The sequence below is a fragment of the Salvelinus namaycush genome, chromosome 23, assembly GCF_016432855.1.
Source record: "Salvelinus namaycush isolate Seneca chromosome 23, SaNama_1.0, whole genome shotgun sequence".
NCBI classification, from domain to species: Eukaryota; Metazoa; Chordata; class Actinopteri; order Salmoniformes; family Salmonidae; genus Salvelinus; species Salvelinus namaycush.
The window spans coordinates 3,940,740-3,958,603 of record NC_052329.1 but is presented as its reverse complement, the minus strand read 5'-3'; the positions used below and the strand labels follow the sequence as shown (position 1 = coordinate 3,958,603).

General features: G+C 44.1%; 2 protein-coding genes across 2 annotated transcripts; both read right to left on the bottom strand.

Moving 5' to 3' along the window:
• Nucleotides 1–204: 204 nt before the first annotated feature.
• On the bottom strand, nucleotides 205–7,564 carry LOC120018719 (extracellular calcium-sensing receptor-like). Its single transcript, XM_038961921.1, has 9 exons — nucleotides 7,347–7,564; nucleotides 6,692–6,974; nucleotides 5,756–5,842; nucleotides 5,381–5,572; nucleotides 4,860–5,110; nucleotides 4,574–4,784; nucleotides 4,192–4,392; nucleotides 3,774–3,897; nucleotides 205–1,103 (listed from the first exon to the last, which is right to left on the bottom strand). Exons 1-9 carry the CDS (start codon nucleotides 7,562–7,564, stop codon nucleotides 205–207), a joined length of 2,466 nt encoding a protein of 821 aa, XP_038817849.1.
• A 3,526-nt stretch (nucleotides 7,565–11,090) lies between these two features.
• On the bottom strand, nucleotides 11,091–17,589 carry LOC120018718 (extracellular calcium-sensing receptor-like). The gene is made up of 7 exons (XM_038961920.1): nucleotides 17,366–17,589; nucleotides 16,594–16,882; nucleotides 14,908–15,431; nucleotides 14,622–14,832; nucleotides 14,261–14,461; nucleotides 13,759–13,882; nucleotides 11,091–11,986 (listed from the first exon to the last, which is right to left on the bottom strand). The coding sequence occupies exons 1-7, from the start codon at nucleotides 17,587–17,589 to the stop codon at nucleotides 11,091–11,093; spliced, it is 2,469 nt and encodes an 822-aa protein (XP_038817848.1).
• Nucleotides 17,590–17,864: the final 275 nt, after the last annotated feature.

Sequence of the window (17,864 nt, the reverse complement as noted above, 5' to 3'; positions counted from 1 at the left end):
AAGTGATGTATCAAGTGTATCAAGTGACAACAATACGGGATCTTAGCTTTTACCTGGATTCAGCTGGTTAGTCTATGTCATGGAAGGATCAGGTGTTGTTAATGTTTTGTATACTCAGTGTAGATTGTGGCCTATATGGGATAAACTGTACATTTTAAATAACAAAAGCACATCAGGAAAAATACATTTTGTATTACTCATTCACTACTTTTTATTTCCCATGAGATGTTGTTTAGTGTTCTTCTCTGGCTTCAGGAGGATGATGTAACACTTTGGAGCAAACAGACAGAACAGCAGCCCAAAGCTGGAGGCCAGGATGGCAAAGATCTCTACAGCTACTGTGTACTTCCCAGGAGAGCTGACGTAGGCAGGGATGAAGGAGATCCACACGGCACAGAAGATCAGCATGCTGAAGGTGATGAACTTGGCCTCATTAAAGTTGCCTGGCAGTTTCCGGGCCAGAAATGCCAGGATGAAGCACAGACAGGCCAAGAGGCCGATGTATCCCAGAACGCACCAGAAGGCCAGTTGGGAGCCCACACTGCACTCCAGAATGATTTTAGAGCGTTGGTCTTGGATATTTCTGGAGGGGTAGGGAGGGGCAGCCATGAGCCAGGCAGCACAGATCAGCACCTGAACCAGGGTGCAGGAGAATATGATGACCCTCTGCTGTTTGGGCCCCAGCCACTTCATAATGTTGTTCCCAGGCCTGGCGGCAGTGAAGGCTGCCAGGACCACCAGAGTCTTGCCCAGGATGCAGGAGATGCAGAGGGAGAAGGTGATGCTGAAGGCAGTGTGGCGCAGCATGCAGGACCAGGAGGTGGGCTCCCCGATGAACATCAGCGCACACAGGAAGCACAGAATCAGGGAGAGAAGGATAAAGAAACTCAGCTCAGAGTTGTTGACGCGGACGATGGGAGTGGTCCTGTGATGGAGGAAGACTGCCAGGACGAACACGGTCAGACAGGCGCCCACTACAGCGATCACCGTCAGGGCTATCCCCATTGCATCATGGGAAAGGAACTCCACCACTTTGGGGATGCACATTGTTCCATCAGCGTTTGACCAGTAGTCCTCGGGACATTCTGTGCAGTCTATAGAATCTACACAGAAAAACAGAAAGAAAGAGAATATGAATTTATCATTGATGGGTATCTGATGCAGTCAGGCGATATCCTACAGGTAAGTGACATTTGGTAGCAGATGTGGGACTGGTGTACAGATCAAGTCTTAAAATCACAACAAGAGTAAATTGTCATAATTTCAAAACTATTTTTTTTATACAGAGAAACGTTAATACAGGGAAATGAAAAATATTATCTTTTGTATACTATTGGTGCACAGTGGCTAAGCTGAAAATGTTGACTCAATTTTCAACTTTGTGACAGAGCATTTGGCACAGAGAAGTAGATATGTACCCTGAAAAGATATACAGTGTATTCGGAATGTATTCAGATCCCTTGACTTTTTTCAATTTTTTTTACGTTACAGCCTTATTCGAAAATGTATTAAATAGTTTTTTCCACTCATTAATCTATACACAATACCCTATAATGAGAAAGCAAAAACAGATTTGACATTTCTGCAAGTGTATTAATAATAAAAAATGCAAGTATCACATTTACATAAGTATTCACTATTCCCTTTACTCAGTACTTTGTTGAAGCACCTTTGACAGGGATTACAGATTCTAGTTTTTTGGGGTATGGCGCTACAAGCTTGGCACACCTGTTTTTGGGGAGTTTCAAGCTCTGTCAGGTTGAATGGGGAGTGTAGCTGCACAGCTATTTTCAGGTCTCTCCAGAGATGTTCGATGGGGTTCAAGTCTGGGCTCTGGCTGGGCAAGTCAAGGACATTCAGAGACTTGCCCCGAAGCCACTCCTGCGTTGCTTTGGCTGTGTGCTTTAGGGTCGTTGTCCTGTTGGAAGGTGAACCTTCGCCCCAGTCTGAGGTCCTGAGAAGGTCCTTTTACTGAGGAGTGGCTTCAGTCTGGCCACTCTACCATAAAGGTCTGATTGGTGGATTGCTGGAGAGATGGTTGTCCTTCTGGAAGGTTCTCCAATCTCCACAGAGGAACTCTGGAGCTCTGTCAGAGAGACCATCGGGTTCTTGGTCACCACCCTGACCAACGCCCTTCTTCCCCAATTGCTCAGTTTGGCCGAGCGGCCAGCTCTAGGAAGATTGTTGGTGGTTTCTAACTTCTTCCATTTAAGAATGATGGAGACCACTGTGTTCTTGCAGACCAGAAATGTTTTGGTACCCTTCCCCAGATCTGTGCCTCGACACGATCCTATCTCGGAGCTCTACGGGCAATTCTTTCGACCTCATGGCTTGTATTTTGCTCTGACGTGCACTGTCAACTGTGGGACCTTATATAGACATGTGTGTGCCTTTCGAAATCATGTCCAATCAATTGAATTTACCACAGGGGGACTCCAATCAAGTTGTATAAACATCTCAAGGATGATGAATGGAAACATGCAGCACCTGAGCTAAATTTCGAGTCTCATAGCAAAGGGTCTGAACACTTATGTAAATAAGGTATTTCTGTTTTAATTTGTCATTATGCGGTATTGTGTGTAGATTGATGTGGAAACATTTTTTATTTAATCCATTTTAGTATAAGGCTGTAACATAACAAAATGTGAAACAAGGGAAGGGGCCTGAATACTTTCCAAATGCACTGTAGATATGGAGCCACTCCAGATTTGGCCCCGGGGGAGGGGGGTGTGGCAGCTACTAGAACTAAAGAATAACTCAAATGTAAATTCTTATTTAGCTTCCAGTCAATGTCTCTATACAAAGTCTAGAGTTTGAAATTGCATATGTAATTGGAACTGAGTTGATAGGCCCATAGCATTTAAAATGTTAGAGCGAGAAGTCAAACGTTAGAGCCATATCGGCCATTTTAGGTCATACCGGTATCAGGTTAGCTCAACCGCCATTTTCTCAGCCTCTGAGTATTAGAGAACAGTTTGATTGAATAACAAATCAAGTTCATAACAAGTGGATGAAATGTATCACATTTATCAACACACACTAGTGGCTATGGATGAAATTGATCCAAATATCTGATAAAAACAAACATGTTTTTTTTTAACATCAAATTTGACAATTAACGTGTGGAATGTTTTACATATATGCTTATTTTGGAGAATTGAAACAATTTTCTTGTGTTACTAAGGGTTAATCAAATAAAGTGTTACTGCTTGACAGACAGTGTCTCTTTGCAATCATTACCAATTTGGGGTAAATTGAGGTATTACCCGTTGGCACAAAAAATACCTTGGTGCTTTTAGGGTTAAAGGAGGCTACAGGAATAAGACGACTGGAGGAGGACGTGCTGCTGGACAACACAAGGCCCTGTCTGTCAGCATCAACACAACACACGGACAGGATGTGCATAGTTGCTAGATCGAATCCACGAGCTGACAAGGTAAAAATCTGTCATTCTGCCCCTGATCAAGGCAGTTAACCCACTGTTCCTAGGCCATCATTGAAAATAAGAATTTATTCTTAACTGACTTGCCTAGTTAAATAAAGGTTAAATTAAATTGAAAAAAATAACGCACTCAACTGGATCTAGAGAGACTATATAAAATCTACCAAAAGAAAGTTGTTCTATTGATTAACATAAATCAGAGACCTCACCTGTCTGACTACTAATCTACAGGTAAGTCATTATATTGATTAGGGTATATCAGAGACCTCACCTGTCTGACTACTAATCTACATGTAAGTCATTATATTGATTAGGGTATATCTGTCCTCACCTGTCTGATAACTAATCTTGCCGCTGTCACATGGTACACAGTCAAAGCAGCACAGAGGTTCCCCACGACGGACAGCCTTCCTGGATCCTGGAGCACAGCTGGCACTGCACACGGAGACCACCAGCTGAACACCACAGAGAAAACACTTCAGCTGGTTCACCGTGTACCAGTTGTATACATTTAGCATAACATGTATTGTCTTCATTACTATTATTTTTAACTTGACACCATGTGAGAGGGACACATTGCAAGACCAACATGCATCTTACATTGGAATCACAGTATTTCATCAAATCCCAACCTATCCCATTCCACCTACTTACCTCCACCTCACCCTACAGAACGTCAACAGTTGGCATCTGATGTGGTTAAATACACAGTGTGAGCAGCTTGCCTTGCTCTGATGCCCCGCCCACACGATCTTCTCCTCCTGGATCACCAACTCCTTCCCAGAGTCCTTTGCTCCGTCGAACAGACCGACGTTGATGAACTCCATGTTCCCACCCGAGCCCCTCTGCCAGTTGATGATGTCATAGTACGGGATGGAATCCCCTTTCAGGTCAAAGTTCACCTCCTCCCCAGAAATGTAAAAGGCAACTTCTTGTAGATAGTGCTGCAGCTTTGAAGAAACATTGCAAAATCAGAAAAACTTTTTTAAAAATATTTTTGCAGAGTGGTATGAAGCCCTATAGCTGTCAATTAGCATATGGATGTGCTCGAGTAGACAGATATTGAACAGGTACAGTAGATTATCTGTTCAATTCTTTTTCAAACGGTCCAGATAGTTACAATACCTTTACCTGCCAGGGGTGAACGTTGGTGCTGTGAGCGCAGGAGCGGTTGTGGAAGGGTCCTGCCCCAGCCTGGCAGTGGAGGAGGTTGTGCAGTGAGTGAGCGATGGCGTACACAGCCTTGTACACATTATAGGCCACTCTGGGGCTGGAGGTGTTCATGTAGGCTGAGTGCTGCTCCAGAAGAGTCTCCTGCCCTGAGCAGGGGGGCATCAGGGGGCTGGAAGGGGACAGAGAGGGAGAGCAGCCGTACAGAGCCTCCCACAGCTGCTGCACCAGGGGGTTAGAGGGGTACCTGCGGGGGTTCACCGTCTGCAGGTAGTCCCTGAGCCCTGGGATATTTCCCTGCCTGATCCCAAAGCCGATGGTACCCCCCAGGTAGGGGAAGTACTCGCTGGTGGTGAAGAGAGAGGCAGTGACCCAGGCCTCACTGGCCACCCACTGGATGCCTGTGATGTTCTGTGCCATGTAGTCCTTCAGGAAGGGGGTCATTTCCCCCTCGGCAGAGAACACCACCACTACCCTGGCTGTGGAGCTACGCATGACCTAGAGAGAAGAGAGAGAGAGGGGAGAGGGGAGAGATGAGAAGATAATAGAGGGTAATGGTGGGAGAGATGGAGGCAGAAGAGGGGAGAGGAAGGAGAGAGAAGGAGACAGGGTGGGAGAGGAGTTAGAAGGGGAGAGAGGGGAGACAGGGAGAAAGAGAGAAGACAGGGAGAGATATAACCTTTAATTTTGTATAGTACTCGTTTTTTTTTAAATATGCAAGACACATTTGCGTCAGGGACAGAACAGTCTCTCTCCCTCTCTTCATACCTCTATGATCTCCAGGGCCCTCTGCTGATTGTAGAGCAGAGGGATCATCTCCTGGTAGGCCACACACACACCCGTCCCCTTTAGCTCCCTCAGCAGCCCTTGTAGGGCGAAGTGCCCATATTCATGGTCCCCACGTACCACCCCCACCCAGCGCCAGTCATACCGCACCAGCAGCTGAGCCATAGCCTTCACCTGGAATAGAAGAAAGGAGGATTAGACAGAAACTAGGTCATAACAGACCAGGAAGTGAACATACTTTGATTCACTCCATTTAAGTTGACTGCAGGGAGATCCACTTCAGAAATACTTCCTGAAGAATCCTGATATTCATGAGATCATTGCCTAATGCTTTTTTATTTAATTCCAGGCCTTCACCTGGTAGTCATCGTTGGGGATTACTCTGAAGAAAGTGGGGTACTTCCTCCTGTCACCGAGGCACGCGCACGACGAGAAGTAGCTGATCTGAGGAAAGACGTTGTAAGTAAAACACTCCTTCTTTCTACAACACAGACACAAGAACACTCATATGAAGAGTTTCTTTCCAAAACGCTACGTATACATTTTCAAAAATGTTGGTAAATTAGCTTTTATTGCTAATTAGCTTTTATTGCTGAAATGGTTAAAGAGACTGCTGTGTTTTTTCTCCATCTAATCATGTCATGGGGTAGTTTAATGATGCATTTATTTGTTTAAAATCTATCACTTGATGGTTTCATTTCAGAGAGACAAATGTTTTTTTTTGCTAAATTATATACATCTGCCGAATTTTCTGAGAAATAAGTAGGACTGCTAGGTTTTACAGTAATATATATAATCATAATCATAATAATTCAATACACTAATATGAGATCTGTAAGTAAAACATTTACATTTTACAATTTAGTCATATAGCAGATGGTCTTATCCAGAGTGACTTACAGTAAGTGCATTTATCTATGGCTCTGTGAGACAATCACATATCACAGTCAAATAGACAGGATATGTACATTCCATTGCAGCTAAACAATGGCTATGTAGTGTTTTTTTGAATAAACACATTTTCTAAAATCTTTGATATGTAATATGTAATATTACAGTAATATGTTACACACACATGAAGGTACCCATAAGCAATCACTTCTGATTTAAAAAAAAAACATAAATGTGAACAACTGGTGTATATAGCGTTTTTTGGAAATTACCTCTTCATATACATATTCACACACAGAGAACCAGAAAGGTTGTACAGTATCATGAGTCTGCAGTTGATCGATAAGTCAAATAATAAAAAGGTAATTCCTTAACATAGCTGAACTCTCAGTGGAGCCCTACCATGGGTATTTTAAAGGGCTGCAGGATTCTGGATACGACAATAGACTGCGCAGAACCGGATTCTCCGATAACAGCCAGAAGAGGAGAGGCACCAGAACACATGTGAGCCTGGCCCAGTCCGTTCAACATTGCCAGAGCAGCCCTCTGCCCTGTCAGAGGATAGGCACATGAGTCAAAGATCTTGTAGCCAAGCATGTGGTTGGGCAGCAGCTGCACACTCTGGTTGATCTCCTCCACCGCCAGCCTCATGGTCTGAGCCCAGCGGAAAGCCCTCGGATCAAACCTGAATACACAGAGAGAGAGAGAGAGAGAGACAGACAGATGTTAGTGAGAGAGATGAGGAGGGGGAGGAAGAATGAGGAGAGAAAGATAAGGAGGAGAGGAAGGATAAGGAGAGAGAGCGAGAGCGAGAGCGAGAGAGAGGAGGAAGGAAGGAAGGATGAGGAGAGAGATGAGGAGGAGGGGAGGAGGAGGGGAGGAAGGATGAGGAGAGAGAGTGAGAGAGATGAGGAGGAGGAGAGGAAGGATGAGGAGAGAGAGAGAAAAAAACAGAGGAGAAAGTGACGATAAAAGGAGTCAAATAGATCTAGAAACTACATGAGGGAAAGAGGCTACAGGTCAAATAGAGTATTACTGGTTAACACTGAAAACTCACCCATTGCACTTGACTGCTGTTGGTTGGTAGGTGTAGTTGACGTCTGGCATCTCCTGGTTGTAGTGCAGGGGGAAAATACCCCCAATGACAAAGTCACCATCAGCCACGAACCCAGGATCAAAGCCACTCAGCAGAGCACACTCTGAGTCTGTGGCTAGGGTGGAGGACGGGCTGACTGTGAGGGAGGAAGATAGAGACCACAAGAACAGCAGAGACATCCTCACTCACACCTATCCCCTCTAACAGTCAGAGAGAGAGCAGGAGAGCAGTTATATATATGACCTATCGTCTCTCTGCATCTCATTACTGACAAGACAAGCCCTGGATTGGACATCTGTTTAGAAGGCATATGACATCATCACATCATCACAAGTTTATACTGTACTATAAAGGGGTGTCTAGGCTAGGGATGAGGGTATGATTACAGTTTGTTTACCAAGCTACAGTGCCTTGCAAAACTATTCATCCCCTTGGCATTTATCCTATTTTGTGGCATTACAACCTGTAATTTAAATGGATTTTATTTGGATTTCATGTAATGGACATACACAAAATAGTTAAAATTGGTGAAGTGAAATGAAAAAATACATTCTTTGCTTTGAAGCCCCTAAATAAGATATGGAGCAGTCAATTACCTTCATAAGTCACATAATTAGTTAAATAAAAGTCCACCTGTGTGCAATCTAAGTGTCACATGATCTGTCACATGATCTCAGTATATTTACAGCTGTTCTGAAAGGCCGCAGAGTCTGCAACACCACTAAGCAAGGGGCACCACCAAGCAAGCGGCACTATGAAGACCAAGGAGCTCTCCAAACAGGTCAGGGACAAAGTTGTGAAGTACAGATCAGGGTTGGGTTACAAAAAAATATCAGAAATGTTGAACATCCCACAGAGCACCATTAAATCCATTATTAAAAATGGAAAGAATATGGCACCACAACAAACCTGCCAACAGAGGGCCGCCCACCAAAACCTACGGACCAGGCAAGGAGAGGCAACAAAGAGACCAAATATAACCCTGAAGGAGCTGCAAAGCTCTACAGCGGAGATTGGAGTATCTGTCCATAGGACCACGTTAAGCCGTACACTCCACAGAGCTAGGCTTTACGGAAGAATGTCCAGAAAAAAGCCATTGCTTAAAACTTCTTCAGGATTGGTTGGTCCCCTGTGGGACGTTTGAGCTAACGTAGGCTAATGCGATTAGCATGAGGTTGTAAGTAACAAGAACATTTTCCAGTACATAGACATATCTGATATTGGCAGAAAGCTTAAAATCTTGTTAATCTAACTGCACTGTCCAATTTACTGTAGCTATTACAGTGAAATAATACCATGCTATTGTTTGAGTGTGCACAATTTTGAACATGAAAAGTTATTAATAAACAAATTAGGCACATTTGGGCAGTCTTGATACAACATTTTGAACGGTTCATTGGATCATTCTTAAACTTTGCACATACACTGCTGCCATCTAGTGGCCAAAATCTAAATTGCACCTGGGCTGGAATAATAAATTATGGCCTTTGTCTTGCATTTCAAAGATGATTGTACTAAAAAAATATATTTTACCAGATCTATTGTGTTATATTCTCCTACATTCCTTTCACATTTCCACAAACTTCAAAGTGTTTCCTTTCAAATGGTACCAAGATTATGCATACCCTTGCTTCAGGACCTGAACTACAGGCAGTTAGATTTGGGTATGTCATTTTAGGTGAAAATGGAAAAAAGTGGCCGATCCTTTATTAAAGAAAAAAATAAGCAAACACGTTTGGGTGTTCGCCAAAAGGCATGTGGGAGACTTCACAAACATATGGAAGAAGGTACTCTGGTCAGATGAGAGTAAAATTGAGCTTTTTGGCCATCAAGGAAATCGCTATGTCTGGCGCAAACCCAACACCTCCCATCACCCCGAAACAACATCCCCGCAGTGAAGCATGGTGGTGGCAGCATCATGCTGTTGGGATGTTTGTCATCGGTAGGGACTGGGAAACTGGTCAGAATTGAAGGAATGATGGCTGGCGCTAAATACAGGGAAATTCTTGAGATAAACCTGTTTCAGTCTTCCAGAGATTTGAGACTGGGATGGAGGTTCACCTTCCAGTAGCACAATGACCCTAAGCATACTGCTAAAGCAACACTTGTGTGGTTTAAGGGGAAACATTTAAATGTCTTGGAATGGCCTAGTCAAAGCGCAGACCTCAATCCAATTGAGAATCTGTGGTACGACTTAAAGATTGCTCTACACCAGTGGAACCCATCCAACTTGAAGGAGATGGATCAGTTTTGCCTTGAAGAATGGGCAAAAATCCCAGTGGCTAGATGTGCCAAGTTTATAGAGACATACCCCAAGAGACTTGCAGCTGTAATTGCTGCAAAAGGTGGCTCTACAAAGTATTGACTTTGGGGGGTGAATAGTTATGCACACTCAATGTTGTGTTTTTTTGTCTAATTTCTTGTTTGTTCCAGAATAAAAAAATATTTTGCTTCTTCAAAGTGGTAGGCATTAAATTATACAAACCCTGCCACAATCCATTTTAATTTCAGGTTGTAAGGCAACAAAACAGGAAAAATGGCAAGGGGTGAACACTTACGCAAGCCACTGTACCACATAGCATTAGCGTTATAGTGTGTAAATCCTCTGGTAGCACGATTCAAATGCTGTAGCGTTTAATTCTATATTTATTTGACAGTTTTCAGGATGAAATCTCTTGAGATGCACCATTTTGTTTTCAAAGGACAAATAATTGACAAAAAAGCAATGCTTAGTAACCAGAATAATATGAAAAGGAAAATAACACAGTAAAATTGCTAAGTTAAACAATAAAAAAAGAAAACATCTTTAATAACTACTGTCTAATAATAATAAAACAATCATTGTTAAAACAAAAATGTGTCATGACTATAGCATGACTAAACCTCTCACTAGATCAGGGGTAGGCAAACTTTTTGGCTCGAGGGCCATATTGGGATTTTGAAATTCAATGGAGTGACGCATGTCTTTGGGGACCAACTGTTTGTTTAAATGTATTTGCAGAGGCCTCCTGAGTGGCGCTGCAGCCGAAAGCACTACATCGCAGTGCTTGAGGCATCACTACAGACCCGGGTTCGATCCCAGGCTGTGTCACAGCTGGCCGTGACTGGGAGACCTATGAGGCGGCGCACAGCTGGCCCAGCGTCATCTGGGTTAGGAGAGGGTTTGGTAGGCCAATATTTCCTTGTCCAATCGCGCTCTAGCGACTCCTGTGGCGGGGCGTGCGCATACATGGTCGCCAAGTGTACAGTGTTTCCTCTGACACATTGGTGTGGCTGGCTTCCGGGGTAAGTGGGGATTGTGTCAAAAAGCAGTACGGCTTGGCTGGGTTGTGTTTCGGAGGAAGCACGTTTCAGACCTTTGTCTCTCCCGAGTCCGTACGGGAGTTGCAGCGATAGGACAAGACTATGACGAACAATTGGATTCCACGAAATTGGCCGGATTGAAGTGCCCGCGGGCCGTACTTTGCCCCCCCCCCTGCTCTAGATACAGTAACCATAAAATTTGCTAACTTGGGTGAGCTATATCTTTGATCAGGAAAATGGTACAGTAATTCAACCAAAAAATATATAATTTTTAGCTTGCCACATTCCACAAAAATGTCCCGAAGACACTATAAACATCTATTTCATTTATGGGTTTACAGCAGGTCAAAAGTAAACTGAGAACTATGACAAATAAATGTGTCCTCATTAATCTATGCATTTTTATTTCCTCCCCATGAGATGTGGTTTAGTGTTCTTCTCTGGCTTCAGGAGGATGATGTAACACTTTGGAGCAAACAGACAGAACAGCAGCCCAAAGCTGGAGGCCAGGATGGCAAAGATCTCTACAGCTACTGTGTACTTCCCAGGAGAGCTGACATAGGCAGGGATGAAGGAGATCCACACGGCACAGAAGATCAGCATGCTGAAAGTGATGAACTTGGCCTCATTAAAGTTGCCTGGCAGTTTCCGGGCCAGAAATGCCAGGATGAAGCACAGACAGGCCAAGAGGCCGATGTATCCCAGAACGCACCAGAAGGCCAGTTGGGAGCCCACACTGCACTCCAGAATGATCTTAGAGCGTTGGTCCTGGATATTTCTGGAAGGGTAGGGAGGGGCAGCCATGAGCCAGGCAGCACAGATCAGCACCTGAACCAGGGTGCAGGAGAATATGATGACCCTCTGCTGTTTGGGCCCCAGCCACTTCATAATGTTGTTCCCAGGCCTGGCGGCAGTGAAGGCTGCCAGGACCACCAGAGTCTTGCCCAGGATGCAGGAGATGCAGAGGGAGAAGGTGATGCTGAAGGCAGTGTGGCGCAGCATGCAGGACCAGGAGGTGGGCTCCCCGATGAACATCAGTGCGCACAGGAAGCACAGAGTCAGGGAGAGAAGGATAAAGAAACTCAACTCAGAGTTGTTGACGCGGACGATGGGAGTGGTCCTGTGATGGAGGAAGACTGCCAGGACGGACACGGTCAGACAGGCGCCCACTACAGCGATCACAGTCAGGGCTATCCCCATTGCATCATGGGAAAGGAACTCCACCACTTTGGGGATGCACATTGTTCCATCAGTGTTTGACCAGAAGTCCTCGGGACATTCTTTGCAGTCTATAGAATCTACACAGAAAAACAGAGAGGAAGAGCTTAGGAATTTTGGGTATGTGATGCAGTCATGCGATATTCTACATGTAAGTGACATTTGGTGGCAGAAATGGGACTGGTGTACATAGGTTAACCCTTAAAGTACCAACAAGGGTAAATTGTCATAATTTAAAAAATCTTTTATTTTTTATCCTTCTGAAATGTCTTTGTATACTAAACACGCATAGTGGCTCAGCTGAAAATGTGAACTCAAAAGTTAAACTTTGTGATCAAATTTGGCACAGAGAAGTAGATGAATGTATCCTTACATACTGTATATAGATATATGGAGCCACCCCAGATTTGGCCACTAGGGGGGCACTATAAATACATGTTTAGTTTCCAGTCAGTGTATCTATACCAAGTCCAGAGTCCCATTTTTCAGATGCAATTGGAACTGAGTTGATAGCGTTCCAAAGTTAGAGCTAATAGTCTGATGCCACCGGTGCTTAATCGCCTATATCGCCCATATCGGTGGCCATCTTAATCGCATATATCGCCCATAACGGTGGCCATCTTAATCGCCTATATCGCCCATATCGGTGGCAATCTTAATCGCCTATATCGCCCATATAGGTGGCCATCTTAATCGCCTATATCGCCCATATCAGTGGCCATCTTAATCGCCTATATCGCCCATATCGGTGGCCATCTTAATCGCCTATATCGCCGATATCGGTGGCCATCTTAATCGCATATATCGCCCATATAGGTGGCCATCTTAATCGCCTATATCACCCATATCGGTGGCCATCTTAATCGCCCATATCGGTGGCCATCTTAATCGCCTATATCGCCCATATCGGTGGCCATTTTTATCGCCTATATCGCCCATATCGGTGACCATCTTAAAAGTCGCACCAGTATGACAGATTAACTCAATTGCCAATTTCTCAGCCTCTGAGTATTACAGAACACTTTGAATGAAGAACAGACAAATCTTCATAACAAGTGGATGAAATGCATCATATTTATCAACACATATACTGCATGCATGTAAATGTTTGTAAATTGTATCGTCTTTTGTCTGTAATGTATTTTTGTTATGTGTCGGACCCCGAGTAAGACTAATTGTAGCTAATGGGGATCATAATTAATCAAATCAAATCAAAATATGTTAAAAACATGAAAAATAAAAAAAATAAAATGTGTGAAAATGTAAAAATATATGCTTATTTTGGGGAATTTAAACCATTTTCTCGTGTTACAAAATGGTCAATAAAATTAAAAAAGTGTTACTGCTTGACAGACAGTGTCTCTTTGCAATCATTACCAATTTGGGGTAAATTGGGGTATTACCCGTTGGCACTATTAAACAAAAAATACTTTTTTAGGGTTAAAGGAGGCTACAGGAATAAGACGACTGGAGGAGGACGTGCTGCTGGCCTTTTCTAACACAACACATGGACAGGATGTACATAGTGCACTCAACTGAATCTAGAGAGACTATAACATTTACCAAAAGAAAGTTGTTCTATTGATTAACATAAATCAGAGTCCTGACCTGTCTGATTACTAATCTACAGGTAAGTCATTATATTGATTAGGGTAAATCAGAGTCCTCACCTGTCTGATTAATAATCTACAGGTAAGTCATTATATTGATTAGGGTATATCAGTCCTCACCTGTCTGATTACTAATCTACAGGTAAGTCATTATATTGATTCGGGTATATCAGAGACCTCACCTGTCTGATTACTAATCTACAGGTAAGTCATTATATTGATTAGGGTATATCTGTCCTCACCTGTCTGATAACTAATCTTGCCGCTGTCACATGGTACACAGTCAAAGCAGCACAGAGGTTCCCCACGACGGACAGCCTTCCTGGATCCTGGAGCACAGCTGGCACTGCACACGGAGACCACCAGCTGAACAAATCAAAGATCAATATCTTCAGACTATTTAATGCTACCTTAATACTCATATTATTCCAGCCACTAGAGGGCACTCAATATGAGATCATTGGAGAAATCTCACTGACAGTTCTAGTAGGATGGTTAGAGAATAAGAAAAGGACATCAAGCATTGGAACGCATCAACTGGATGACCTGCAATACAAGCTTTGGAGAAACAAAAATATTTCAGGACAAATAATCCTGTTTAAAAATAACTATAATAATATGTTTACATTCACCATGCAGAGGAACTTACATCCAGGACTCCCTACACAACGTCAACAGTTGGCATCTGATGTGGTTAAATACACAGTGTGAGCAGCTTGCCTTGCTGTGATGCCTCGCCCACACTATCTTCTCTTGCTGGATTGCCAGCTCCTTCCCAGAGTCCTTTGAGCCATCATACAGCCCCACTGTGACAAAGCGGGGACCTCCGTTTGGCCCCCTCTGCCAGTTGATGAGGTCATAGGATGGGATGGCGTCCCCTTTCTGGTCAAAGTTCATATTTTCTCCAGATACGTTGAAGGACACGTCCTGGAGATATTGCTGGAGCTATGATGAGAGGAAAATAATTGTCTCATTCTTTAACTACATCTAATTACATTTGTTGACACATTTGTTGACACACCAAAATGTTTTCAACATTCATCTGTTTAGTTATTTACATAATGATATGCTTCCCCCCCCACTTTAGTAAGTAATTGACACATACCTGCCAGGGGTGAACGTTGGTGCTGTGAGCGCAGGAGCGGTTGTGGAAGGGTCCTGCCCCAGCCTGGCAGTGGAGGAGGTTGTGCAGTGAGTGAGCGATGGCGTACACAGCCTTGTACACATTATAGGCCACTCTGGGGCTGGAGGTGTTCATGTAGGCTGAGTGCTGCTCCAGAAGAGTCTCCTGCCCTGAGCAGGGTGGCATCAGGGGGCTGGAGGGGGACAGAGAGGGAGAGCAGCCGTACAGAGCCTCCCACAGCTGCTGCACCAGGGGGTTAGAGGGGTACCTGCGGGGGTTCACCGTCTGCAGGTAGTCCCTGAGCCCTGGGACTTTCCCTGAGCGGATGGCGAAGCCAATAGTCCCATCCAGGAATGGATAAGTCTCTGCCAGCACATTGGCAGTGACCCAGGCCTCACTGGCCACCCACTGGGTACCAGTGATGTTCTGCTTGACAAACTCCTTGAGGAAAGGGTATAATTCTCCCTCCCCAGAGAAGACTATCACCACCCGCGCTGTGGAGTGCCTCATCACCTCCAGGATCTGCAGGACCCTCTCTCTGCTGTAGTCTTTAGGGATCATCTCATCATAGGCCAGACAGACATCTGTGTTCTGGATCTCCCTCTTCAGGCCCTGCAGGGCGAAGTGGCCGTAGTCGTGGTCCTCGCGGATCACACCAATCCACTTCCAGCCGAAACGCTGAAGCAGACTGGCGATGGCCTTCACCTGGTAGTCGTCATTTGGAACCACTCTGAAGAACGTCGGGTATTCTTTCCTGTCACTCAGGCACGAGCAGGTGGAGAAATAGCTGATCTGAAAGAACATAGAACACCTATTTTAAGCAAACGTTAATTTCACTTAATAATTTCAAGGTGTGCATGTAAACCACATATACCATTATTATAAAATGTAAAATACATGAATATATATACAAGTCATGTATTATTTATGAGAGCGCTAATCGTATTTACACTAGTCATAAACAAAAGACAACATATTTAATTCAATTGTTAACAAATTATGTAATTCTAGGTACAACTTGCTGATAAGCGCTTTTAAATTTGTGTTCAGAGTCACAGACAAACCACCCTTTTTGAATAGTAGATTAGCTTTTTACACTAAAATAATTTCACATTTTTTAATATGAATACTGATCCACAGAATCTGAATTTTATTATAGTTCCCCCTAGTTCAACAGTGGATCTTAACTTAAAAACAAGAAATGCCTTTTCATCTGCACCAGTGGTGTAGTGCCACTTTCTGAGGTACCGGAGCCCACATCTAAAATAATAATGTCATCATTTCTCAATCAAAGTTTGTACTGACTGATGCAGCCTATTGAATATCATTTTAGAATACGCATTAAAGGCCTCCTCCAAATGCAATGTCTGGCCACACCCACACATATTGTCTCAATAAATAGTTATGTTTTTTAATTCCGTCAAACACCAAATTAGACGTACGTAATTTTAAAAGAGGCCATCTGTCAATCGTGAATGATAATTATTCTCGTTTTACCAGTGAACCATCCAATCATTTGATCTTAATCAGTCTTATGCGAATATACATTTAGATCTTATTGAATGATGTAGGGCCTAACTGTGGTTCCGTGAGCAAATGAGAGCAGATGGTGGTAGCAAATAGCATAGGCTTACTTTACCTGGATTATGGTCCAGTCGTTGTGGCACAATGTTGAGTTTAGGCCGGATGAGAAAAGAAATGTGACCACTCAGCTTACCATCCTAAAATCTCATAAGAAATGAAGTGGTGTTTTTGATCTAACAGTCACTTTACTCTATTCAGTTCTGTAGAGTACTAATAGAAAATTATGTGAATTCGCAGATATTGATTCAGCTTGGATTTAACTGTAGTAAACAGGTACCACTGTGAGAAGTGGAGGAGCAAGGTTCCGGTGAGCTCTGGCAGCACTACAACCCTGATCTGAACCCTGCAACAAAAAAACATCATCACTCACCATGGGGATTCTGAAGGGCTGCAGAGTTCTGGACAAAACAATGGACTGTGAGGAGCCAGACTCCCCTACCACGGCTATTAACGGGCTGGCACCAGAACACATAGGGCTCTGTTCTTCACCCTGTCCGTTCAGCATCGCCAACACTGCTCTCAGAGCCGTGACTGGCGTGGCACACGAGTCAAAGATCTTGTAGCCCAGCGTGTGGTTGGGCAGCAGCTGCTCACTCTGGTTGATTTCCTCCAATGCCAGCCTCATGGTCTGAGCCCAGCGGAAAGCCCTCGGGTCAAACCTGAGAGAGAGAGAGATAGAAAGAGAGAGAGAAACAGAGGGAGAGAGAGCAAGAGAGAGAGAGAGAGAAAGAGAAAGAGAGAGAGAGAATGTTTTCCCATTTCCACTTCCACTGATGGTCAGTCTGGTCTGAACAACACAACTAGACCGAGAAATGTGATCTCAATGAATGTGGCAACAATCCCACCACAGAACACTGTGTTAAGGGATTAGGAGGAAAACACAGAAAAGGAGAGGAGATTCCAGTAGACAAGAGTTCACAGTAGAGGTCAAAGGTCCTCAATGGGACCTGGCAATCAGAACCTATTCTCCACAAACTCTTATTGTTTACAGTAGGACTTGAGCCACACATCCAGGCCCCCAGTAACTCAGCTCACATAGAGAAAGAGAGAGAAAGAGAAAGAGAGAGAGAGAAAGAGAGAGAGAGAGAAAGAGAACTGTAGGACTTGATCCACACATCCAGGCCCCCTGTGAGTCAGATCACCCTTGACACAGTGCTGCCAGGGGCTGGTGGGTGTAGTCCGTGCCAGGCAGCTCCACCCGGTAGTGAAGGGGAAAGATCCCCCCCATCATGAAGTCACCCTGGGCTGAAAACCCAGGCAGCTCAAAGGCCCCCTGCGGGGAGCAGGCTGGCTGGGTAGAGGTGGCTTCTGTCAGAGGGGAAATAGAGACAGGGTAGTATAGGGACCACCACAGAAGAAGAGACATCCTCAGACTGGTCCGATAGATGCAGAGAGATCCTCCTGCTCATAGACAAGCTAATATCCTCCCACACAGCCTGTTCAGGTTGTTCTGTTTTATACTCCTTGGTCTCGTCATCATTTCATCTGATTTAATTTGGTATCTCCGTGGACTTCACGTGATCTGCACCCCTCCCTCACCAAACACTCACAGTGGCTTGGAGAGGCCGACTGGGACTTTTATGGCAGACAATATGTATGATAGGTAATAAGAAACCCACGCAATATAACACACTTCACACT

Coding starts and splice junctions, on each gene's coding strand:
- LOC120018719 (XM_038961921.1), bottom strand. CDS start 7,564: ATGTCTCTGCTGTTCTTGTGGTCTCTATCTTCCTCCCTCACAGTCAGC. Junction 5,843..6,691: donor AGCCCTTTAAAATACCCATG/GTAGGGCTCCAC, acceptor GTCTTTCCTCAG/ATCAGCTACTTCTCGTCGTG. Junction 4,393..4,573: donor CCAACGTTCACCCCTGGCAG/GTAAAGGTATTG, acceptor GTTTCTTCAAAG/CTGCAGCACTATCTACAAGA.
- LOC120018718 (XM_038961920.1), bottom strand. CDS start 17,589: ATGTCTCTTCTTCTGTGGTGGTCCCTATACTACCCTGTCTCTATTTCC. Junction 16,883..17,365: donor CTGGCAGCACTGTGTCAAGG/GTGATCTGACTC, acceptor TCTCTCTCTCAG/GTTTGACCCGAGGGCTTTCC. Junction 14,462..14,621: donor CCAACGTTCACCCCTGGCAG/GTATGTGTCAAT, acceptor CTCTCATCATAG/CTCCAGCAATATCTCCAGGA.